At 36.7% G+C, this 25,473-nt stretch overlaps 4 protein-coding genes across 5 annotated transcripts in view; 2 read left to right on the forward strand and 2 right to left on the reverse strand.

The window, feature by feature from the left end:
- Positions 1-495: 495 nt before the first annotated feature.
- zfand1 (zinc finger AN1-type containing 1) lies at positions 496-3,765 on the reverse strand. The gene is made up of 8 exons (XM_005798569.3): positions 3,608-3,765; positions 3,205-3,247; positions 2,834-2,873; positions 2,358-2,485; positions 2,166-2,257; positions 1,550-1,668; positions 1,112-1,267; positions 496-746 (listed from the first exon to the last, which is right to left on the reverse strand). Exons 1-8 carry the CDS (start codon positions 3,660-3,662, stop codon positions 570-572), a joined length of 810 nt encoding a protein of 269 aa, XP_005798626.1. The 5' UTR covers positions 3,663-3,765; the 3' UTR covers positions 496-569.
- Positions 3,766-4,520: 755 nt separating this feature from the next.
- Positions 4,521-9,121, forward strand: LOC102231495 (charged multivesicular body protein 4c). Its single transcript, XM_005798571.2, has 5 exons — positions 4,521-4,951; positions 7,124-7,301; positions 7,486-7,594; positions 7,705-7,828; positions 8,443-9,121. Exons 1-5 carry the CDS (start codon positions 4,723-4,725, stop codon positions 8,502-8,504), a joined length of 702 nt encoding a protein of 233 aa, XP_005798628.1. The 5' UTR covers positions 4,521-4,722; the 3' UTR covers positions 8,505-9,121.
- Positions 9,122-9,242: 121 nt separating this feature from the next.
- On the forward strand, positions 9,243-14,206 carry LOC102231758 (GTPase IMAP family member 4-like). 2 transcript variants are annotated; one of them, XM_005798572.2, is made up of 3 exons: positions 9,243-9,375; positions 11,425-12,204; positions 13,449-14,206. In XM_005798572.2, exons 1-3 carry the CDS (start codon positions 9,345-9,347, stop codon positions 13,451-13,453), a joined length of 816 nt encoding a protein of 271 aa, XP_005798629.1. In that variant the 5' UTR covers positions 9,243-9,344; the 3' UTR covers positions 13,454-14,206. The 2 variants fall into 2 exon arrangements, with proteins under 2 accessions (XP_005798629.1, XP_023181720.1); XM_023325952.1 differs by lacking the exon at positions 13,449-14,206 and having other exon boundaries at positions 11,425-12,212.
- A 4,741-nt stretch (positions 14,207-18,947) lies between these two features.
- The window catches only part of plxdc2 (plexin domain containing 2), an 83,255-nt gene continuing 76,729 nt past the window's right edge, over positions 18,948-25,473 (reverse strand). Inside the window, exons 12-15 of the mRNA XM_005798573.3 lie at positions 24,050-24,088; positions 22,091-22,257; positions 21,446-21,566; positions 18,948-21,381 (exon numbers count right to left, since the gene is read on the reverse strand). Of these exons, the coding sequence (XP_005798630.2) occupies positions 21,447-21,566; positions 22,091-22,257; positions 24,050-24,088 (326 nt within the window). The 3' untranslated portion in view covers positions 18,948-21,381; position 21,446. The remainder of the gene's footprint in view (positions 21,382-21,445; positions 21,567-22,090; positions 22,258-24,049; positions 24,089-25,473) is intronic.

Consider the following 25,473-nt stretch of genomic DNA (forward strand, 5'->3'; position numbering starts at 1 on the left):
ATTGGTTCTGACAATTGAGGTAGTGGCTTAATGTTTAATGTCAAAAAAGGGCATATCTTGTGGTTTCTGACACTACCCAGTTCCGTCAGATTCAGTGGAGCTTCTATGAATATAAAGTTTCAGATCAACTGAGTTTATGGTTGGACTTTGACTGGACCATTCTAGGTTTGATATTAACTAACCCATTGTAGTTCTGTCTTGACTGTTTACTGTTGTCATCCTTGACCCAGTTTCAGAAAACTGGCTTAAGCTCCGAGTAGAAGGTACTTGCTCAAAAAGTCTGAATTAATTAATTTGTCCAATACATATTGTATTGAAGCATTGTACCTAAGTAAATAGTTATGAGCTCATTATACTACATTTAGCAAGTTCCTAATTGGGATAAATTATGTTTCTTTAAATCCAATCTCAGGCTATTACTACATAGATCCAAACTTGCTGCATCTTAAATTAACTTTCCCCACAAATCCCCAATATAAAAACAAACTCCACAAATACAATATTTTTTTTATTCACATAAATAGTAGTTTGCACATATAATCCATTTGTATATCCCTTATACTCCTAAGTCAGCTGTGAGCGATATAGTCAGAAACATCCTTTAGTCCTGTGCATTCGTTGTCCACGTATTCCAGGATCACATTTCCCCCGTTATGCAGCGGAGCTTCTGGGTGAGCCAGCAGAGAGAGCAGGGAGTCATCCATCTGGAGAGCCTGGCCTGTCTCAGGATGACAGAGACGCAGCTTCTGCAAATGGAGACATGGGTTGACATTGATACATATGACTCCTAACAACAAACTGAGGCCAATAACTTAGTTTTTTGTTAGGGGTTATATGTATCGAAAAATTACAAGGTCACTCCAATAGTCCTGTGAAATAAATGTGACTTCCATTATATTTTTATTTTGGCTCTACACAACCACAAAAACATTACAATGGATAATATTTTCAAAGTGATCTAGTCACATGTTAATCATTATTTCCATGACTACGATTATGCCCACAATTTTACATTCCAGCATTATTTGATGCTGGAGCTTCAGATAATCAGTCATTTATTGTAAACATTAAAGTGTTCAAATATATTTTTTAGATGTCTTTCTCTGTTTACCTTGGCTGTCAGAACATTGTTGTTGTTCTTGAGGCTGGCTAAAGAGGCTGCGTAATCCACCACTTTACCCACACTCCATTTTGAAGAGAAAAACATGGGCCGGCTGCACTCTTTGGCTTCTTTTGGAAGATAAACCTGAAAATAGGTTCTTTCTGTCTGGAAAGCATACACAACAACAACAAGAAGGCTTAAATAATGTCACTGGTCTTGTAATTTTTCTAAATCAAAATTCCAGGTTTTTGCTACACTTAACGTGAAGTACACACTCTTTTAAATTCATATTAACATAAAAAATAGTCAAATAAAGGAAGGAGGGATGCTTTAGACAATGGAAGAGAGAATGAAGGAAAATATGGAAAAATATGTTTTTCAATCTGGAAAATACTGAAATCAAACAAATTAAGTCACAATTATGATGGGATGTGGAGCTGATTTTACCTGTGGCAGTCCCTTGTCTCCTGCAGCATGTAGCTTCAGTTTCATAAGGGCAACCTTTGCTGCAGTGGCAGCATTCTTTGCTCCTCTGCGCCCTTTGCTTTTGGATCCATCCTTTGACTCTGAACAGAAAGACACAGAAATGATAGAAAACTCAGTTATTAAAGCCATCAAGTGGTTACATTTCTGGATACACAGTCCTGCAGAAGTATTCATATCCCATAATTGTTTTTTGATTTTTGTCACATTCATAAATGACTATGAAATGGCAAAAAAAAAGAGTATACACACACAAATCTTAAGCCATTAACCGCATCCTTTACTCTGACATTTCTTAATACAATCTGGTGCAACTAAAATTCACCTAATAAGTAAATAAATAGCTTCTTTGGTTATTTATTTACCAAATATGTGTAATGTATTAGTAATATAAATACAGTTGTTGGCCATTCACCTAAGATTACAGACCAGACAAGGACATCAACAAAAATCTAAATTCAAAAGAGATTGAAGGGTACAAATGCTTGTGTAGTGTACGATAAGAAAAGAAAAAAAGGCATCTCAATCCATACAAAGTAGAGATTAAAAAAGAAACACTGCCTTTGCCTGCTTTTCTGACCTAAAATCTTCTGCACTAGCTCCTTTGTGGCTGCCATTCGAGGCTTCTGGACCTCCAACTTCTCACACTTGTGATCATCTTGATGACGATGGCTGCAAAAAATGAAACAGAATAGTAAGTGATTCAAAGATAAACCACAGAAGGAATCCTTCCCCTCACTTTTTGAAGTCTACAAAAAAAAAGAAAACCTACGCCAAACAGAAGTGTTTTTCACACTGCAGACATAAAACTGGCAGCAATTCTTTTCCCTTACAGTCTTCAAACGAGCAGGGATAACTCGTGCTGCCACCAGCGGTCTTAGTTTCCCTTGTTACAGTTTCCTAAAGCAAAGAGTAAAAGAACATCATGAAGAAAACACAGTCATTGCTTGTAATAGATCTTTCCTAAAGCAAAGAGTAAAAGAACATCATGAAGAAAACACAGTCATTGCTTGTAATAGATCTTTCCTAAAGCAAAGAGTAAAAGAACATCATGAAGAAAACACAGTCATTGCTTGTAATAGATTTACAGTTTAGGTAACTCTGGTAAAGTAGTCCTAATCTTAGCAAAGAAAACCACTTATGACAGTAAGAAAGTACTATAAGCTCATCAAAGAAGCACTCATCAGTTCTAAGGCTGCAGGAGAGCCGCAAGCTGATGTCCTGGCCAAAAATAAAGACATGACCTACCTCTGGACATGAGTGGGCTTCTCTGCTCCTGTGCTCAAGACTGTGCAGGACAGATGTGAAAGAAAGAAAAAAGACAGCACCAACTTTACTGCACAGTTAGTCTTTTTTCTTCCATTTCCAACTTAAGACTTTATTTCCATCTAAAATCTGAACAAATATCTTCCTAAATACAAAAACTACTTGCCCCTTAGATGCTTATTAAAAGAAACAGCAATTGTTCAAAATTGTTTCTATAACAGTCCAAATGTCAAAAATGGTTGAGTCCAGCTGGTTGAGTCTACAGAAAACCCACAATAAGATGATCAGGCTCTTTTTTGATATTTAAAGTAATAAATCTGCAAGTAAAATGGACGGGAAAATGAAAAACATACCAGTAAACACCACCGCAAGAGTCGCACACAAATGGAAGAAAATCTGTAAAAGTGTAGAAAACAAAACAAATCAAATTTGGGATGATTTAGTTCGTGGTATTACACATATTGCAAGGACTGGACTCTACGAGCAGTAAAGAAACCAATCAAACTACATTTTATTTTTAATTAATTATTTAATTAAAAATGCAAACTGTTAAGTTTAAAGGTGGAGTCTAGTTCAGCAGGTGCTAAGTTAATTAGCTGCTCGTTTCCCTGCTGATGAAGAAAGCTAAGGAAGACCACTGCTAACTAACAGGCTAAGTATGCTAAGAAGACATTTGCCAAATCTTGCTTGGAACAAACCCCCCAACAATTTAATATTTTGTTTATTTCTAACCGTTCTGGTGAAATCACAACGAACCTTTCAGGTTGCAGGAATCGACCTGACAGTGTTTACCAATTTCTAATTCAGCCATTAGCTAGCACTATTAACTGCGGTAAAGCTATCCGCCTCTTCGGAAATAGCAGTAAAGCCAGCCGGCACTCGATTTTGACGTGCGCGAAGGCACAAGGCGTTACGGCGACCTTCTTCTTCTTGTTTTTTTTTTATGGCGGTTGGCAAACAACTTATAGGTGCATTACCGCCACCTTCCAGACTGGAGTATGGATCAGATGTTAATCCACCATAATCTTCCCATAATAAAAAAAAATCCAAACTAATTTGTTACGGCGACCTGCTTTACAATTTCCTTTCAAAACAAAAGCGCACTTCCGGTTTATATTTGATTCATACTTTAAATTTCTTTCCAGCGGCTATAAAAGTTTATTAACACCCAATTAAATGTACGGTTCTTTAATATTTCTTAATAGTACAATGATTCAGTTACAGACAAACACCAACATGACAAGTAATTTAACTGAAGAAAACGTTAGTTCAGCCAGCTGCCCTAACCTAATGGCTGCTATTTTACCCTTTGGCTGAAATAATCTAATTGAAATGCCTCTTGCGGGGTGTTTGTCACATTGTGAGGGATATTTAATGGTGTTCACATGGACCTAAAAAAACAAAATAAAACTGGAAATATATCCCTTTGGAAATAGTATACACTCTTGTTATTATTGCTCAAACTCATAGTAGCCTATTATGAATTGACCTAAACAAAATATAATTAATGATTAGTATTTATTTTATAAACTATGGGAAAAGGGAAAGACTTTTAAAACATACTTATAATTCTTTTTGTTTTATTTAGTGTCTTAAAGTTAAAACACGGCAGAGAAAGGCATCATGACGTCACAGGTGTAGGTAATGCTCACAGGTGTGTCCATAGGTGCTCTCACTGGCTGGTTTGAACTAACCTCACGAAGCCGTCGAACAGGGAAATCTGCAACACAACACCCGCCTGGGGAGTCAAGTGAAATACAGAAGGTCGTCACTATCTCGGACTCCATCGAGTTCGCCTCTAATTATTTTGGATTATTAACGCAGTTTACAGTAAAAAAAAAAAAAGAAGAAAGAAAAGAAGAAGTCTGAAAATGAGTAAAATCTCGAAGCTTTTCAAAGGCAGCTCCAGCTCGGGGTCATCGTCCAGCTCTTCCTCAAAGTCCAAACACCACCGATCGAAAGGAGGACCGAGTCCGCAGGAGGCCATCCACAGACTCCGGGAAACCGAGGAAATGCTGACGAAGAAGCAGGAATACCTGGAGAAGAGGATAGAGCAAGAAATAGCCACAGCCAAGAAGCACGGCACCAAAAACAAGAGGGGTATGTCTTCATTATGGGTTTTCTAGGAAGTATAACACCTGCTTTTTTCTGCATTTAAGTGATGATTTAGTAACGTATCAGAGCTTAAACTTGCCACATGATAAAAGCTTTCATAAAGAGTTGTCTTGAATAACTTCCTCCTAAGTCACAATCACATTTTTAGTTCAAGTCATGTAAACAAACATGGATAGCTATATGTTAATTTAAAGTGAGCTTTTATCATTTTACTTTGTGATAATTCAAACAAAATGACAAACATGAATGTGAACATTTCTGTCCAACTTGTTTCAGTCTTTTCCTGTATCTGGTTTTAGAAACTATATTAAAAATGCAACCTAAGGTTTATTCTTCCATTTCTCCTCCTAGCTTGAGTTTAAACTTCTAAACTTGAATTTCATTGTCAGAATCAGCACTTTTCACAATTAACACAGAATAGTTCAAGGATTAATTTGTAACAAGTTTAACCTGAAGGTATCCATTGTTTTTATTACACCCCTGGTCCAAGTGGAATGCAGTATTGGATTGCTGAAAACATAACCTTCATAGCATTTCCTGCTATTCTTATTTACACAACAAAATGTAAATGATCCAAAAATGTACGAATGGATCATAATAGAGAAGCAATTCGCAATAATTTCTCCTTCCTGTGGAGCTCTACCCAACGCAAAATGTTTTCTTTGCTGCATTATCTGTGAATCACCAAAGACTAAAACTAAATGCAGCAATGTAAAGGGAGGAACCCCGAGTCTGAGCTTTGGACACACCCAATGCTTGTCCGACAGATGATAGAAAGGGATAAACGTGATTGCCAGGGTTTATCACAAATCATCACCTGAGATATTCTGAAATGGATTAATCTTCTGCAAGTGAATGGAAAGAGTAGGAGCCTTCTTTAAGGCTGCTGACTGACAGTGTGCAGCAACAAGTCAGGAATTGCATCGGTACATTAATCTGTGCTCCACAAGCTTGTAGAAAACTCCGGTCTCTCAGGCACACCAATAAAATGTGTAGCATGAACCAAAGACTCAGAAGATTCTCTGCTCTACTGACCACTTTAGTTAACAGTTAAGTTTGTTAATTAAACTAAGTAAAACCTGGCTGCAAACAAAACATATTTCTCCAGATACTGACCTGGTGTCTTTCTGTCAATATAAAGCTATCTAATATTGGACTTTCATAAATCAGGGGCTGATCAAAGACAAAGACGTAATTCCATTTTAAACATAATAATGCATATTGAATTATTGTAATATCTAGTTGTGGATGTTTATTTTGTCAACATTTGAATGTGAAACTGCTTTTATTCATTATTCAGCAGAATGTCAGGTATTTAAATAAATCGACCTTGAACTCAGTCCATTTCAGATGCAAACATTTTTTTTTCCCTGAGGTAAATTTCTCTGGAAACTCTGATTGGCTTGTCTCAGACTCCCCCTCGCTCATTGCCTGTCTCATATAGTGCTCTGAAAACATATTTTCTTCCTTACATATTTCTTTTTTGGTCAAAGTTAAAAGTTTCTGATCTGTAATTAGACAACTCAGAAAGAGCCCTTTGTTACTTGCTGGTATTTGTAGAATAGATTTTTTTTCCCCAGTTGCATAACCCATTTAGTGTAGTCACGAACATATGGCTGGATGTTGTGTTTCATGATTCCATCACTTACAGCAATTTGTCCAGATCCTAAAGCAACCCCAGATCATCACAATACCACCACAAGGGTTGACTATTGATATGGTGGCAGGATGCACATCTTCCAAAAGATCACAGTTTGTCTCGTTTGTCCACATAACATTTTCCTAAAAGTCATCATGTTTCTTGGAAAACGTTAAATGGACCTTTGTGTCCTTTTTAGTTCAGAGAGTGGTTTTCTCTTTGGAATTCTGTCAGGATACCATTTTTGCCTGGTCTCTTTCTTATTGCTAAAACATCAATAAGATGCTAGATGAATGAGATGGATAATCAATGATAATGTTTGGTTTATGACATCAGTGGCTACAAAGTACTATGACAGTATGACAGAAAAGCATTGTGTTTTTGAATTCATAACTGTTCAAAACCTTGGTGTACTTTTATTTTAGTAACAGGTACATGCCAAGATGAACTGATGTGAGAATTAATGTGATTTTTTTTTCTCTTTTTTTTTGTTTACATGGTCTGATTCTCTGGAACAGCTGCGCTACAGGCTCTGAAGAGGAAGAAGCGCTTGGAGCAGCAACTGACCCAGATTGATGGCACGCTGTCCACTATTGAGTTTCAGCGGGAGGCCCTGGAGAACTCGCACACCAACACGGAGGTCCTCAAGAACATGGGCTTTGCTGCCAATGCCATGAAGCAGGTCCACCAGAACATGTAAGGAACTGGGTACAAACTATTTTAAATGTGTGTGTTTTGGGTGGGTGCATCACCTGATTTCTCTATGGTTGAATTTCTCAACCATAGAGAAATTCTTTTTCTTATTACAGCATTCAGATAATAAATATTGTACACCAGATTAGAATTTGAACTTGCATCGGTTGTATTTTATTTTTCTCAGGGACGTCGACAAGATTGATGATCTAATGCAGGACATCACTGAGCAGCAAGATGTGGCTCGGGAAATCAGCGAGGCAATTTCCGGGCCGTTCGGCGAGCAGTTTGATGAGGTTTTTCAGTTTTCTCCACCTTCATCTTGAGATGGGTCTTTCTTGCTTGTTTTGTTTTTTTTTACTCATGTTGCATAACTTTTAGCTAGTTCTTGCTTTATGCTTGTTAGGATGAGCTCCTTGCAGAGCTGGAGGAGCTGGAGCAGGAGGACCTGGAGGAGAGCATGAAGAGTATGGGAGGACTGCCCAGCGTTCCCAGCTCCAAACTGCCCTCATCACGCCCCAGTCGTGCAAGTGAGTCCATCACACAAGCTTACATGATCATGTTTGTATTTACAGTGCCCTGCAAAAGTATCATACCCTTTCATCATGTGTTTTAATAGTATATGCCAACAAAAAGTTAGCAAAATTGTGAGTCAGAAAGTAAATGATGCTTAATTTTCAAACCTTCTGTTACATAAGATCAAATACTAAGGAGTAAAGACCATGTGCAATACAATTTTCCTTCAGCTTCCTAAACTCTGCACCAATTTATGTTGGTCTATCACATAAAATAGAGTGAATCTGTTGTAATTTGATCAAATGTTGGGGTGAAAGGCACTGTATTTACATTAGGAATTAGTGCTACTTAAGTTATATGTACTTATAACTTAATAGAACTTAATACAAAGTAAAATATTGTGAAGCAGGTAGATGAGCCATTTGGTTGGAGAGGCCTAAACAATGGAATTACAAGATATTAAAAGTTAAGGTTATCTAAGAATGACTAGATGTTTCTTTAATTATCTACCTCATACATTGAAGGTAATTAATAATAATCTCTGCTCATTATAGAAAATACAAGTAGGATAACCTTGATTTAATCATTTAAGTTAACTATTCATCTTTTTTTTTGCTTTTTTTCATAGCAACTAAGAAAAGGGTTGAAGACGACGATGACATGCGTATGCTGGAATCATGGGGAACATGAGTTTGTTAATGAAGAGAAAGCATCATTGAACACTGTAATGCCGACTTTTTGTATTTACTTTTCACTTATTCAAGGTTGTTGAAGGTTTTTAGGAAAATTGAGAATGATTTTACCATTTATGACTTTTTGATTAATGATCTAAAAGCAAAGGAATACAACAATAGTTTAGGTTTAGGTTCTTTTGTTAAGAGTATGCTGCACTCATGTTTTTTGTCTAACAAGGATATACTTAATGCTATTATTCCACAGGCCAGATCTGCTACTTCTGCAGTTGTAAATAAATGCAGGTTCAGACTAAATGTTGTAAATAACATTATAATCTCTGTCTAACAATAAAACTGACTCCTACACATTGTGTGAAGTTACTTTATCAGAAATGACTTTTAGTATTTCTGCGTATCCTGATGGAGTGGAAGAAACCTCTGGATGAACGCACCCTAATCAGGAGCAGCTTCTGGAGCAGGGGTCCTCAAATCTAGGCCTCAAGGTCTGATGTCATGCAAATTTACAACACATTTGAGTCAAATAATGAGGACATTTTTGTTAGAATGCTGCATAATTTTGTATTTGTTTAGTTTTTATTTGGATGCCAAATAAAAAATGTCCACCGTCTGTAACATCCACGTTTAAGGAGTTTTTTGTGTGTGTGTTGTTTTTTTTTTATACTTCCGGTCTCCTTTTGTTCTGCTTTTACTCTGAAAGGATTGACCGGAAGTAGCGCTGACGTTACGCTTTTTCCGGTAACTTGAGTCATCATCAGGAGGAAGTTCTTCGAAGAACGAAGCGCCCGAAGTGAATTGACCCCCTCAAAGAAGACTTTATCCCGGGATAAAACTGACGATGGCCGACAATACACCGAAAGAGACAGCAGGTGAGGCAAAGCGGCCTCCATCCGGTTAATTTAAGAACTTTTAAAATAAGTATTTATCGCCACCGCTGCTGACAAAATTAGCATTAAAGTTAGCAGACAGTTTTAAACTAAAGAAACGAACAAAACTTGGAAACTTCTTCCTATTTCCTGTTGTTATAAACATCGGATACTTTGTTTCGAGTTTATATTTCAACCTTAGAACTACTGCTTGGCTTGTGTCAATGAATAATTAACTTCTTTGACGTTATAAAGTGGTTCATTAGGCAAACATTTCAACAACAAACTCATATTTAGAAAGCAAAATATATGCAATTTATCGAAGATTTTAGACAATATATTGAATCATTTCATATTTAAATATTTATAGAGTTTTTCGTATAGATGACCACTATAGTATTAAGTTCTTTCTTGGTAGTACAACCTCGTAAAACAAATTACTAAGGGTCTTAATTTAAAACTCCTACAGCAAGTCTTCATGGATTAAAACATATTCTGAAATAAAAGAAGTTTCAGATATATTATCAGGAAATTGGGTCTTTAAGGAGTCTAACTTTTAGTGGACAGGAAATAGGAGCAGCCTTGAAACTAATGGGGATTTCCCTATTGTGAAAAATGCCCTTAAATAAAGTCTCAACAACTTATACGGTGTGTTCTTTTCTCTTTAAACTAAAGACCAAAGTAATGATAGAAGCAATAAGAAAATAAAAACTAATTACATTTTAAAGATAATGAATTATATCTGTATTATTTGCTTGTGTTATTGCAAAGTATCCTGACTGATGCATGTTGGTCTCTGGATGTTATTTGTTTGGTTTTCTCATATTTGTTTACAGAATAGTTTGTTGTGAACTTTTACCCAATGTATTACCAGAATAAATACCAGCATTGTGACTACAGAGTTCCTATGAAGTCTTTAAATGTATGAAAAAGCAAAAGCAAGGCTTGCTTTTTAGATTTGTACAGATTTGGCTGTAAACATTCATAATAAAGAAAAGTGGGAATTTACTTTAACTATAGATCACCAGATCGGTGCATCTTTAGATACAGGAGATTGGAAAAACACTTTCACTTTAAGATGTGATCTTTTGCTGACGTAAAACCCAATTACTGTGTGATACAAGTCAACTTGCACTAAACTTAAAATCATTGGGTTCTTTTAAGAATATGTGAATTTCATGAGGTAACAATCCCAAAACAGACAATTGCTAATAATTTCTAAATAAACCTATTTTCATATTTATTGTCAGAGTTACAGAACAAATACCATCCACATATACACTTGTAGTTGTGTTATGTAAAGAGCCTTAATGCATCTTTCCATATTGAATGATTTCAGAAAAAAATATCAAACTATTTTGCTGAACTTTCTGAAAGTGATATTGATTATATGCTAAAGTCAATTTGGTTTTCTTTGTAAAAGTTAATGTCCATCAGTTAATGGACATTCAGTTATTTCATTAAATATCAGTTATTTCATTATTTTTGATCACAATTTCACTTCTCAAGGAGGATTGTGTCTAGGATCTTTTATTTAGAAATCATGAAACATATTTAGAAAGTTTGCCTGCCCTTTCCAAGCTGGATCTTTTTAATTGAAATATTTGTAGTAAACTGAAAAATGCTAAGCTAGGGCAACTACCAGAGAACATGACCTAATTATACAGCTAATATTAGCTTTGTATTCCTAATGCAAGTTATTCTAAATTTAGCTGGTGTTTAATGTAATATAACTATAATAACTACTGTAATATTATGACAGAAGCAGTAGGAATACATTAATTGTTATTTTTAAAATCATGATCTATATATTTTTACTGATATTTTATGTTTTTGTTTTAGAATTTTGTGTAAATGCTAAACCATAATGTTTTTATATGACATATGAGGATTGTTTTTTACACCTATCTACCTTAATAGTGATAATAGTACACTGCACATGTTTGAATGAACTAGAAACCAATTGTTTAAATATGACTACTTATTAAAGGTCTTCCTTGGTTATTAGATAATACCCGCTCACACTAACTTGTGTAACCTCTGTGATTGCAGCCAAAGATTCTTCTGGGCCAGAGAAAGAGACCCAAGAGACAGCAGCTCCAGAGGTTGCAGAAGCTCCAGCTCAGGACACGGCATTTCTGCCTGAAATCCGCCTGGTGGTGTTAGGATGGAGGTGGCCGGGGAAGAGCCTGACAGCCAACACCATCCTAGGCAGAGAGGAGTTCCACCTGGAGCGAGCGGCTGAGTTCTGCGTCACCAGGGACACAGAGGTAGATGGCCGCCAGGTAGTAGTGGTGGATACTCCCGGCTGGTTCTCTGCGCAGGATACCCCACCCTCCTATAAGCAGGAGCTGGTCAGGGGCGCCTCTCTTTGCCCTCCGGGTCCTCACGCTTTCCTGCTGATCATCCCCGTGGGCATGTTCACGGAGGTCGATCGCGCACGCATCGAGGAGAATGTGAGCCTCTTTGGGGAGCACGTGTGGAATCACACGATCGTGGTGTTCACTTGGGCGGAGGTGTTGAAGAAGATCACCCTGGAGAGATACATTCACAGGGAGGGCAAAGATCTGCAGTGGGTGTTGAGGAAGTGTAAGAAGAGGTTCATACTTATTAACAACAGCATCTTCGGGGAGAATCCCCAGGTGGGAAAGCTAATGAAGAAGGTTGAGAAGATGGTGGTAGAGGAAGGGGGCCACTACAGTTTAGAGGTGAAAGAGAAACCTTTGGATGTGAACCAGAATCCAGCCAGGCCGGCGCAGGAGCTGGGAGCCCGACCCAAACAGAACTCTGGACTGAACCTCTCGAAGACCTCGGAGGCAGAGCAGACCTGCAGTGAGTAGTGATTTCACATTATTTCATTAGGTTACACAGAATCAGTCTGTAATACACGCTAAGATGTTAGATTTAATAATTTTGTTTTTATGGTGCCGCTCCCAACTGCTTGTTTGTACAACAAATAGATCCACAGAAAACTAAAGGTCCTCCAATGTTCCACTCTGTGATTATTTTTCCCTTTTCTTTTTTTATAGCTATCTAGTTTTACTGTATTGCTTAAAATTGTCATGTGACCAAAAGAGGGTGAGGAAGACTGATGAGTCACAGCTCTCTCTCTCTGGGAGTGGATCACGTTAAACACGACTTTCATGCCACACCGAATACAATCAGCTTCTCTATACAGAGTTCACCCTTTTTCTGCTGTTAACTCACGTTTCCCCAGGTTCTTGTACAATCACAGTATTGTGTTTGGGTCAAAAATAGTGTTGGGACTCCAGTAAAGAATCTAATTCAATTAATTTGTAATTAATCTCATTTTAATCAAAAACCACATATAGGCAGAATAAGAAATATTTTCTATTTAAAAAGACCCTTTGTTTTTAATTTGTAATTTTGGTTATTCAACCATCACGTTTCAGGAACCCCTGAACATTCCTGGAACTTTAAAAGAAATACTTCTTTAGATATGTGAACTATGGTAGCTGAACATCTGTGCTGCTGTGTTTCATTGAGATGGTGCTGCTGTACTGTCTCAATGTAGGCTTGAATAACTTTCTTTTTGCACAACTTGCAAACAACAAGTCTTTTCCAGCATCATACTGGATCGCTTTTTAAAAATAAACCCCCAGTGGGCCAAGAGAAGCGGCTTTTGTCATCCATTATTGTTGTTTGTGGATGCCGCTTGTGCATCTGATGTACGGATTTGCCAGAAACACAATGCAAAGGTTCTAGGTTAAAATGAACAAAAAACAATGAATTGTGTTACAGTTTTTAACACTTAAAATATATGTATTTAATTATTAAAAATGTCTCAATACAGAGTAAAACAACTTTCTTTTTGATGCTGAATTTTAAGCTGAACGTAGCAACCAAATGCCAATTTGGATGCAAATTACAATTATCCGTTTTTGTTTTATTTTGGGGAGAACAGATAAAATAAAAAAAAAACAATAATGTGGTGAACACGTTTAACTTTATTGTGGATTTTCTGTTCAAAGCTCATATAATGACAGCGGTTTATAAGAATGCATATAGACATCAAGATAAGTGAAGTTTAACTCTCTTTTTCTGTTTGGTTCTAGATTAACGAGACCCTGCATGTTGATGGAATCGACTTCTGACCGAGACACATAGAAAAAGGCATAACTGTAAAACAAAATGTTACTGAATGTAGAGAAACGTATGAATATATCATATTTAAAGTAATACTGAGGCATGTTCTTGAGGCCTTTTTAGCAAACGCGTTGTCCAAAGATGATTATTTTTTTATCCTGGTATTTTGTTTGGATTAATTATAGTGTATGTTTTCAGTAGAGGGAGGTGGGTGTTTTACTATTAAACAAAGAAGCACAGGCTGTTACACACAGAAAGTGGCCGTCGTTATCTTCAAACTGAGCACTCCTTAAAATGGCCGACACTGACAACAGGATTGCACTACTAAACTGTCACTATTATTTACTGTTGATGAGCAGATCAATTTTTTTCAGAAAATTCCTTTCTTTTGTGACCAAAATGTGAATAGTTTAGTTTTGCTGCAATGTTTCCTCCACTTGTCTGTGTGCAACTGTAAAGCACTAAAGCATTTATTGACTTTTCCCTGCAAAGTGCTGCCCTAAAGCACTTCTTGTTTACTTTAAACAGATGTTTATAGTAAATTATGAGAGAGGCGGTAGTCTTTTTGGGGAAAGTGTGACCTACTTGTACGTTTAGTTTTTTTTACCTTCTGAAATCCCAGTTGTCACGTTATTATGTTAACATTTCCTGTTACTTTGTGCATGTTCTTTTTCTATTGTAAATGAATTATCTTTTACTTTCTGACAAAATAAATGATTGCAAGGCATTTGTGGGTGTGGTGTGTGATGTTTTTCTTTTTTTATTCTCAAGCAAATATATTTATTATCAGTTAATGTACATTTTCATCCTTTCAATCATCCATCCATCCATTAATTTGACAATCCATTTTTTGATCCCATTGTTCATCCATCATTCTATTTGTCTCTCCAACATCTTTTGTCCCTCCACTTATGCCTGACCATCTAATATTCTGTTCTCCCATTTATGTCCACCCACCCATTCATCAGTCTCTTTCCATACATCTGACCTCTGTTCATCCTATCCATACATCCATTTGTTTGTCTGTCCATCCTGATATCCATTCGCCATCCTTTTGTCTATCCAAAAATCTGTCTGGCATCCATTCCTCTTCGTCCAACAATCCATCCACTCACTCCACACTCGGCGATTTGTGCAGAGCTTACACTTAAAGCCAGACTTCTGTAGAAATATTTGCAGTAAACTTGTAGAAAACTGCTGCAATTATACTTAAATAAAGGTTTGAGAACTCTAAACATTTATGTGTAGAAAACTGGAAGATTGACATACAGCTGACTTCAGTTCTGCAGTCTATCTCAGGCTTAGTCCCTGTGGCACTGATTCCATTCAGTTTGCTCTAAATGGGATCTTAAAGAATAACATCTTTCTCCTCCATCTGTGGTTAAATGTCAATAAATTGTTGCCCTTGGGAAGTCGGGCAATCTGGACTCCTTTTTTTCTACATATAATAATCTGCCAGATGGTGAACTAACAGTGTTTTTGTTTTACAAGCAGTTTATTGCAGCAAATCTCTGTGTCCTGTTAGTCTGTTTCTGGGGGAGCAGCTGGTTTGCATCTGTTGCACCTTTTACAAAGAAACTGAGCTCAGCATTTGTTTGGGCCATTGACAAACAAATCTGTGGACATACACCTGAGATGGGAAACAGATCTGTGAGGAGTGGTTGCTGATGTTATTTGAGGTGCTGGAAGTTGGACGTTATCTGAACAGTAACAATAGCCAACAATGCAACAGGAGTGTGGTTGTAAATGGTTTTCAGGCACCTAATGTAGCTTGTTTCTATGTTGGTGTATTTCATGAAGACGACATTTGTTATTTTCATCCTTTTCTAGATCAGCATGCAAAATCTGGTTATTTCTCAGACATGGACAAAGAAGACAATAGTTATTTTCCTTGAGTTTCCAGGCCATGTTTGTGTACTTGAAAGTATTTTATCAACCAACATTGTTTAGACTACTTTAAAATGGCTTTGTCTTTAAGAAGAGTGCTGGCCTTCAGTTTCTGGTCACTATGAGCTGCTGCAAATCTCAAATTTATTCCTTGAATTTACCAAAAAAAAAAAAAAAAAAAAATGGAGATATGTTCTTTATGATTTTCTAATTTATCAAGCAATGTAAAAATATCTTGGTAAGAAGCAATGATATACCACCAGGTCCAAATGGATGTTGTACTTTATGTCAGACAGATAATTACCTTAGAATGATAAATAATGACTTCCTTAGCAGAGCTGATTTTAAATCCATTAAAATTTTATGTTAAACTTTATAAATAAAATAAAGGTAAAGGGTTATTGATACTTTTAAAAGGTATTGTACAGTCCAGTTTTTCCTTCATGCCAAATTTAAATGGTGCAGCATTGCGCATTCAAGCCTCAAAAAAAAAAAAAAAAAATTCAAAAGTAATCCAAGTTTTAATTAAAAGTGCAGACTAAAGTTTGTATTTTATTCCGGTTCCTATGTTCATATTGACAGTCCTCTTGAAATCTACGTTATTGTCTTTACATCCAGGAAAAATAATTTAAACATGTCTGTGTGTGTTTTGTTGTAAAAAGAAATGTGTGGGGGAGGGGGAAAGAAATTGTTTTAAGCCTAAATATCATGGGCATTCTGTCATTTAACCACTAGATGGGGCTAAAACACCAGATCACAGAGATGACATTTCATAATAGTATTTGACTTGGGATGACTCCATCTTGTCTACAGCATTGTTCAAACTGACAAAAATGCAAAAACACAGTTGTTTTTTTTTTAGCAACTTTGTTTATTTCAAATGTAATCAAAACAACAGTAGTTACAGAAATTACAGACAGCTGATACTGAGTGATTTTGTGTACTATGTATTTTTATAATGCAAAGAAACAGGAACACAGAAAAAATATATAAACTTTTCTTTTTGTGAATATTTGTCATATGTCAACATTTAATCCAACACATGAGGAAGTAACACACAGCATCAGTATCATATCTCAGCTCCACTCAGTTCATGTGTCAGACATAATGTTTATAACGATGGAAGTAAAAGCCATTTATCAAGTAAAGTAACAAGAAACCAAACAAGCTTCAGTTTCTGCAAGACCAAGTGTTGTAGTCTCTGTAAAAGTCTGTTTACACACACAGTCTCAATCACTGTCTCCAACTCCCCTTTGACTGTTTCTATAAAACACTTGCTGTTTCAGGAAAAATAATAAAACAGGAACTTGCAAGCACTTGTATGGAGCCGTTTCTCCAGAGGAACTCTTGTAATAGTATTAAAACACACCTGAAGGCATGGAGAACCAGCTACACTTACCTAAACCTCCAGCGTTCTCCTTTACATTAACACTATGGCCACAACCCATAACCCATATGGGTTATGGGTTGTGGTTTTATTAGTGATCAATATCATATTACTATGTGCACAAGTTTAAACAGTCACCATTTTCCAGTTTTGGTGTTCATACAGAATTTCTATGCATGACTTTGATTGTAAAGAAGATGAAAGGAAAAAAAATTAAACTGTTAGCTTTGATGCTAAGCCTTCTCCCTTAGTTGCTCTTGCGCTTAAAAATAGTGACTTCTGTAGATGCATTTGGCAATTTTATGAATTGGTAGTTGAAAACATGAATGGATGTTTTTGAACTTCCTGTGGGGCACAGTTTCTTTATTTTCACGGAAATGTCAGTCCTATAAAAGTATGGCTGAATATGGAGGCTCTAAAGGAGACAGAAGCAACTCCAAAAAATATTTTGTCTTGTTGTAAGTTCTGGTAATTATGAACTGGGGTCTACCCCATGCTGCAGGATTAAGAGCAATGTTATTCTGTCATTTAGTTTGTTTTTACAAAACTTAAGGTAAATTGATATGTTAGTGGAGGTAACACAATTTTAAAACAGTTAACCCCCAGTTATTAAACAGTGTTTGCAGCTGCACTGATACTATTTTTTATTTGTCTCAAGGCTAACTCACTTTGAGAGTCTTAAGACATTTGAAGAATGCCCTTTGGTGGATTTAACACACATTTTATGAGTCTTACTTAAATATGCAGTTTAAGAACAGATTGTACACCTTCAGTTGCAGATAGTTTCATAAGAAGCTACAAAGCTTCTAAGCAGAAGAGGTTTGAAAAGGATAGGGGGATGCTCTTCTTGGAGCATTGGCTACTGGCAAGTGCCAATGTGGGTTGTTTAATAGAAAATAACGGACAAATTTCCTGATACACATCGTTGACGTGTGGGAATGACACCTTACAGTTGAAGGCATCAACTTAGACATGGGTCACGATGACTTCCAAGCAGACTGCATCAATGACTTTTTGAAGATAGCAGCACATAAATATTTGTAAATAGCAGATACCAGATTTGTTTGAATGAATGTATTCAAAGCATTTTTGAGCCTGAATATTTTATTGTACGTCAAAAAACAATGAAAAGTAAAATGTTTTACTCAAAAAAACTTGCCAAATTCTCAATTGTTAAAATTCCAAATACATCTATAATTGTTTAGATAAACAATATCCTGTGTTCTGCAAAATTAAGCCATTCAGAACATATGTTTTCTTTTGTTGTTGTTTTTTTTTTGTGGAATTTAAATGTGGCCAATACAGTTTTCAATCAAAAAACAACTTTCTTAAAACAGTATTATATTAATTTAGGAAAATAAATATTTTTGTAAGTCAAAATAACATTATTTTACACATTATTGTGTCATTTTGGTAGAGGTTTTGATTAAATTTCTGAGATTAATTTAAGAATTACTAGCAAAAGCCTAAGCTAAAAGGTTTGCATGCTAACATCTATAGTCATAGCCAATTTTGTCTATAGATTCTCTATAAAATCTCAGAAACAGAAAAAGTATTCATTTAATTCAAATCATAAAGGCATACAGCATTTGATACTAACAAATTAGTTGTTCTTTCTGTGTTAATGTCAAAGAACAGCTAGCATTAGCCTAAACAAAAACTTTAACTTCCATAACTACTGCTAATTTTGTCTTTGTTCTATTTTTAAAATTCTTTTTAAATATCTCAATGTTAACTTACTTGAAATCAGAAAGTTGGTTAGCATTGGATACAAAAAGACAGAATTTATACTTTTGCGTCTTATCCAGGAAGCTTCTAGTATCAGCCTAAACTAAAAACGTTACTGGCTGGGTTTTGTAGTTATTGTTAATTTTGCCCTTATAATGTTTTAAAGTTTCTTTGTATTTGGACATTTTTACATGCCTTTAGAGTTATTAATAATTTAAGGATATATTACCCAGGAGAAGGATTTAGCATGTTTTACAATTTTTGCAAAGAATACTTTGTACACAGTTTTAAATAACAGAAAATGGCTTCTGACTATCGTAACAGTACTTTATCAAAGCTACCGCTAATGGCAGCTGAGTTGTGAGGTGAGGAGGCTGTGAGGGAAAATGGTTTCCACTCTCATGCTAATTAGTCTTTGGTTTCAATGTGATGGCAACGTGGTGTCAACAGAAAAAAACATCAAAACAAATGGAAAGTTTATGCATTTTCTGTGTCCTGAACATTGATGATGGAACATTGCACTTTTTTGTTTTGCAAATTAGAATTTCAGTATATTGATCCCGAGTGTCTGTCTCAACATTAAGTCCACATTCATTGGTGTAATCAGCAAAAAATAATGTTTAGATTGCGTATTGATCTGTGACAGCAAGAAAAACACAACAGTGTTCACATTTAAGTAAAAAAGTAGAGGAAAAAAGGCCACTCATAAAAAATAAAAAAAATGTCTCTCAGTACCATCACTGCTATATAAATGTTTGCCACGAGTTACCTGAATCTGCAAATGTTTTGGTTTGGTATATACATTATTATGTTCACAAGGATAAACTGTTAAAGTCATACAGAACTGGTTATTTCCTGTTGTGAAACTAGAAAAGGAAACAGTCCTTTATATTCAATAAATCTCCAATCAGTGACATTTGTTTTCAGAAATAGTTACGGCCAGCTGTTTACATACATTCATCACATTAATTATTATAATTATTTTTAATTATTATTTAAAATTTAAAAATAATTTTCTAAACATAATTTGACTGGAAGTTAGTATGAATTTTCTCACTCCACAGTCAAAAATATACATACAGGCTCAAACATGTGCTTGCATTCACCTAAATTGTTAAACATGTAATGCTGAAGGTCCCACTACTTTCTCATTGGTGATCGTGATCGATGGTAGCTGGTAGTTCTTTTTTTCCTAGTATAAAAAGGATTTGGTGTCACACATTCGATTGACCAATACTCAGAACATTGGAAAAGTACAAGGAACTTACTGAATATCTACAAGAGGAAATGCATATTTACACAAACTGGGGTGTTTCAGATTTTAGGATCATCCATTTCAAACAAGTATTATTTGACTGTGTCAAATGAAGGCTTATCATTCACTTCCAATCAGAAGTTAGACTTTTAAAATGTCATCACAATTAGGAGTTTAAATGAACAATAATCCCATATATAACCTGAGATTTTGGAGTAAATAAAGCAGGTTAATTTAAGATAACCTGAACCCTCGGGATTAAGAATTTGCGGTGTATTTTGCACCTATGACGAGTGGCTAAACATGAAGCCAATGTCATACCACAATGTTGGCGAGAGCTACAAAAAGCCTGTGATCAAGGTACAACTTGCCATGGAATATTTAATCAAAGGTTAGTGAGGAAGATTGTGCATAATTTTGACTGTGAGGATTCGAGAAAATCTACAATAAATTAAATTAGGCAAAGACTTAACTATGTAGAATTTTTGGGAGAACCAAAAGGAATCATTCAAACTAAAGTAGTTGCTTAATCCTACTATCAGAGAGTGGCTAACCAAATATTACTGTGGATCAAAGAAAATCTACAAAAGATTAAAATTTCTATGCCAAATTGTTGTTTTTAAAAATAAATGGAGTTGTATGTACAATCTGAAAAAAGGTTAGAAGTAATTTAAAATGTATGCCATTCATTATCATGATGACTGTATGTAAAGACCTGACTGCACATCCTGTGCACCTCTAAATGTAAGAGTCACTTGTACAGAGCCAGCTCAAGCATAAAACCCCATAAAGTAAGCAGATATCCCATCAGTGCTGTTAACTACTCCTCTGTATTCACACACACAAATTACTGACACTTCAGAAAATATATTCACACTCACAAGCACCTGTCTTGTAATCTGCAAGATCTAAAAATGTGCATGAAAATTAATGGAAAAAAACAACAAAAAACGGTGCAAATTCTAGTCAGGGACAAAAGGGCACAGCCTTAATGAATATACAAACACAAAAGAAATGCTCCCATCACCCATGAAAACGAAAAACACTAAGTCTCCCCAGCTGATCATCATAAACTAACCCATAAAAAAGAAGCTGAATGTTCAGAGCTCTGATTGATCTCAATGACTGTTCAGCTCACGTCATGTTGCACAGCAGAGCAGGATGTGGAAAAGTCAATTACATCTGCTGTGGTATAGAAAAGCAATACCAACAGAGAAATGTGCCAACCCTATCATACTGATAATTGCAAAAAAAAAAGGAATAAAAAGGAATACTAGTATAAACCAGATGGATATACAAAGGCTTATAACACCACTGACAATCAAGTGGAAGTCTCTGTTCACTTACTCTGTATTGGTTCTGAAAATATATATTGTATAGGTCACCCTGCTTCCTGCTTGGACAAAAACAACCAGTCAGTCCAGTCCCTTCCTGGCAGCATGACAGCAGCCAGAAATCCTTATCAATGCCAGCTGAATTGACGATGTCTCAGTGCTGTCCCATTCCCCCGTGTCCCCGGCAAGTCTGTTCCTCACCGACAGGAGCTGTTCAGTGGGTTTCCTCTAGTTCTAAAGGGCCAAATTCAGAGTTTTACCAAAGCTCCTAAACCAATAGGTCGATCCTGGAGGTTCTGGGTGAGAGGTTCCTGGTGAAGCAGAAAGGGTTGAGAGGGAGGCACCAGGTGGGGATGAGAATGTCTCACCTCCTACCTCAGCACTGCTCTGACTCGATGAAGCCCTCCTTCTCATGGCCCACTGGCTCCACCTCAGCGTACGCGGGATGACCCGAACCCCGGCGAAATTTCATGGCCGGCCACCTGCTTGGGCGTCTCTGCAGTTGGGTGGAGAGGACACACGTCAAGATGAAAGATAAAACTACAACGTTGAAGGTTGCTGTCAAAAAACATTTACTCTCATACACATTTCCTTCTGTATTTGTCACATGTAAGTGTTTCAGATTATTTAAAATATTTGAATGAGACAAAAATAACTTGAAGAAATACAAAAAGAAATTTATAATAGTGATTTCATTTATAGGTAATGCCTGTAGTATTGCTGAATTTTCTTTGTAAGAGCAAAGAAAATTTGTAAGAGCACTTTAGTTATGCATTATTGGTATTTGTGCATATTGATGAGTCAGTAGAATAAAACAGATCTTCTTGCACAGACAAATATCCCTAGTGTTACACCAGCAGGTCTGATGCTAGAGAAAAAACCAGACCTCAGCTGTGATTAGTTTGTCTGAAAAATGTCTTGTTTATTTCTCAGACAGAAATAAAGAACTAAGAAATAATGAGCAGACGGTAAAAACTCAACCCAGAGTTTTTATTCTGATGTTTCTGCTATACTACTCACCTCGATGAGGAAGAGGCTGGCAGCAGAGGTTGGGTGATGGTACATGTAGACCGTGATCAGAACGCCGGCAATCATGATGAGCATCACCAGCAGGATGCCCAAGATCAGACCGGTGTGCAGAGGATGCGTGCCTGGCACCCTGTTGACGGCGCTGTCAGCAGGCATTACTGAAAAGAAAACCCACTTGTCTTAATCTCAAAAGGCTACATTTTTAAAAATTATTTTATTTAAAGATGTTTTCAAATTTTATTGCAGTTCTTTTAGTAACCAGTAGGGGGCAATCACCATTTATCAACTGAAATGGTTTCAATATTCCCTGAAGTTCATATATTTACCATATTGAAAACAGAGATGGCACTTTAGATGAGTTTATTCAGGCATTTCATGTGTGAAAGAGCAATTTAAACCGCATCCTACATTTTTAGTGCTTTATATTTGCTGTCCTTCAGCAGGCTTTGAAAAGTCTGCTTTAAACTTAAAAGATCCTTTTCTCTTCCTGCAAGCTTTTGGTGAAGTGACAGGTGTGTGGATCACTTAAGATTCATGCTTACCACTAGACTCAGCAGAGGTTGTGATAGTGCTTTTGAAAGATGTGAAGAGCTTCCTGTAAACCTCTACCAATCTCTTTTTATTGTTTTGGGCTCAGTTTCAGGAGAACAAAACAGCATCTCCTGCAATTTCTTTCCAATTTTCAGCCAAAATAAAACATTCAGGGACAAGAATAAGCTCAGTTCTCATTTACTTGCAGTGAAACAGAGAAAGGAAGCTATAATGTATGTATTCAGCAGATGTACACCAGGTTCAGGTCACATCCATTTTATTTCCTCTGTGTGCCCCCTGACAACCTCTCCCCAGGCTTCTCTCTGTCTTTAATTAGCAGCTGTAGGCAGAGCTTGTCAGCCCACCAAGCTCTCCCCTGGCTCTCTGCCTCATTCACTTCCAGCGCACAGAATAACAGGATGGTAATCAAACCTGTCCAACATGTGAGAAAGCTCGCTATAACTGTGTAGGTCAGAGAATCCATTAAGTACAAACAATCATTGAGATATATTAATAACGTACATGTATTTATAAAAACAGTTTAGCTGGAGAAAAGACACCTGATTACATCCAGTTTTGAAGCTACAGAGAGTTTTTTTTTTTTTTTTTTTAAAGATTGATTTTAGGCAGTTTCAGTTTCAGTAGGAAGTCAAAATGACAGGTTTCTGGTCTGTCAGGGTCGTGGAGGCTGTGTGACTGGGATTCAGAGATGATCAGAAATGAGTTGGTTGTTAAAATATAGCAAGAGACCGGTTGATGTGGTGGTTTCACACACTATTTGTCATTAAAGAGCATCAGTAACAGAAAATCCCAGCAGTGCTTAACTATTGTTGTGGAGTGGGGCATTCTGTTGCAGGTGGAGACCAGTCCTCTATTATCTTGGTCTTGATTAAAGTGTCTAAGGAAGCAGAGCTCTAACAGAGCAGTGAAATGCATCAGACAGATGACCTGGACAGAAACCCAGACAAATCAGTTGTACAGAGGGCTAAACCTGCTCCCACATCTCACCTCACAAGAGATTTAAAGAAACAAACAATGAAAGCTGAACTATCTACAATCTAGTTTTGCTCAGTTACTGAGAAAAGGGTGATTTAGTCTAGCTGTGTTGTTGCTGCACCTAAAATCACCTCAAGATTACTTCCTATGCTTAAGCTGCATCTTCTTCACAGACCCCTATCACGTTGACTAATATTACAACCTCATACAGGGTGATAATAGGTTAAACGCATAGAAAATAAATGCAAAAACATCCTCACAGTGCCTGTGCTCTGCTGATTTGTAGGCATATGGCATTTTAGCACCCAGAAGCGTGATAGAAAGTCATGGACTTGCAATTTCTCTCAAAAAGGAAATGAGAATGTGTTTTCAAACAGCACCAATTCTCAGAGTCATTACAATATTCTGTATTTGAAGACTCACCTTGGTTGTCTCTGAGATGCAGTGCAATCTTGGTATCATCTGTGAGGAGACAAAGAACCACAGGAGTCAGACAAAGTAATCAGAATTTCTCTTTGTAGTTTGTTTTTGATGCTTTAACTCTATTAGGACCCCCTTTGAAGGCCCCAAATGAGATGAAGCTTCTTTCATTAGTGAACCATCTTCATTTACTACGCTTATTAAAAATGAATGCCTTGAATATAATGACTAAGCATCAATAATTTAACACATAATATCAGTCTGGGGTTAAATATACGTGTGAAATATGGAAATGTAGCATGACCCACTTCTACTTCAAGGGTAACAGACTGTTACACACCATACCAACCACATTATGCTAATCTGGCACATTTTCCACCAGGTCTATTTGCCTCAATGACTTCATTCAGAGAGAGCTACTGCTTCTAGTTTCAAACAGACAATGAAACCAGATCCTCGTGTCTGAAATTAGTTGTTCAATGAGTTCTGTAAGAGGCAACAATTATTATTTAGTGGAAGATAATCTCACACCATAGAGTGGTGGTATGTGCTGACGGGAAAGAGTATACTGGTCAATCTGGGAAGAAATCCAGTTCAAAGTTTAGTGCTTTAGATCTTTTTAGTACCGCGGACCCCCAACCTTTTTAGTTCGGAGTCCCCAACCTTTTTAGTACCGCGGACCGATCGAGACTTCGCATAATTGCTGCGGACTGGGGGGCTGCGTGCAAGACTTCGGGACGGGGGGGGGGAGGAGGTGAGGTGCGCTTTGACACCGATGCTGTTGCTGCTGTTTCTAACTCATTCTGCTGCTTGTGGGCTCAATATTGGCGCACAAGACGTAATCGACAGAATCCAGTTAACACTTTTACATTTTCAAAATAAAAGATCATCCAGACTCAACACATAAAACGAAGTAGTTAATTATTTCTTGCGCGGCCCAGTACCAATTGGTACACGGACTGGTACCGGTCCGCAGCCCGGGGGTTGGGGACCACTGCTTTAGATGCTTCTCTATGACCACCCAGCAGCTTTGAAATAACAGACAAGCACACATTCATTTTCATTATAGCCTCCTAAGGGGTGATAATGTGCTGACTTTTATATAGTCTATTCCAAAGAGGAAAAGAAGAAGAGTATCAGGGCTGTTTTTGTATCCTTGTTTCCCACAAGATAAATTATCCACAAAGTTAGATATCCCACCACTGTATTTTCTTTATCCGCTATATTTGGTGCTACCTTATGTCCGGCACTTTTATTGTATGGGTATAAATTAAGATATAGAGCCTGTAAAGGATTTGAGACTATGGAATAAATTGTCCAACTTCCAGCAGATCAATGATCCTAAACATACAACCTGCCCTACATTACAATAGTTGGACAAAAGTATATTCAAGTGTTAGCATGGCCTAGCCAAAGTCCAGACCTAA

This window comes from Xiphophorus maculatus, chromosome 21 (assembly GCF_002775205.1).
Source record: "Xiphophorus maculatus strain JP 163 A chromosome 21, X_maculatus-5.0-male, whole genome shotgun sequence".
In the NCBI taxonomy this organism is placed as follows: Eukaryota; Metazoa; Chordata; class Actinopteri; order Cyprinodontiformes; family Poeciliidae; genus Xiphophorus; species Xiphophorus maculatus.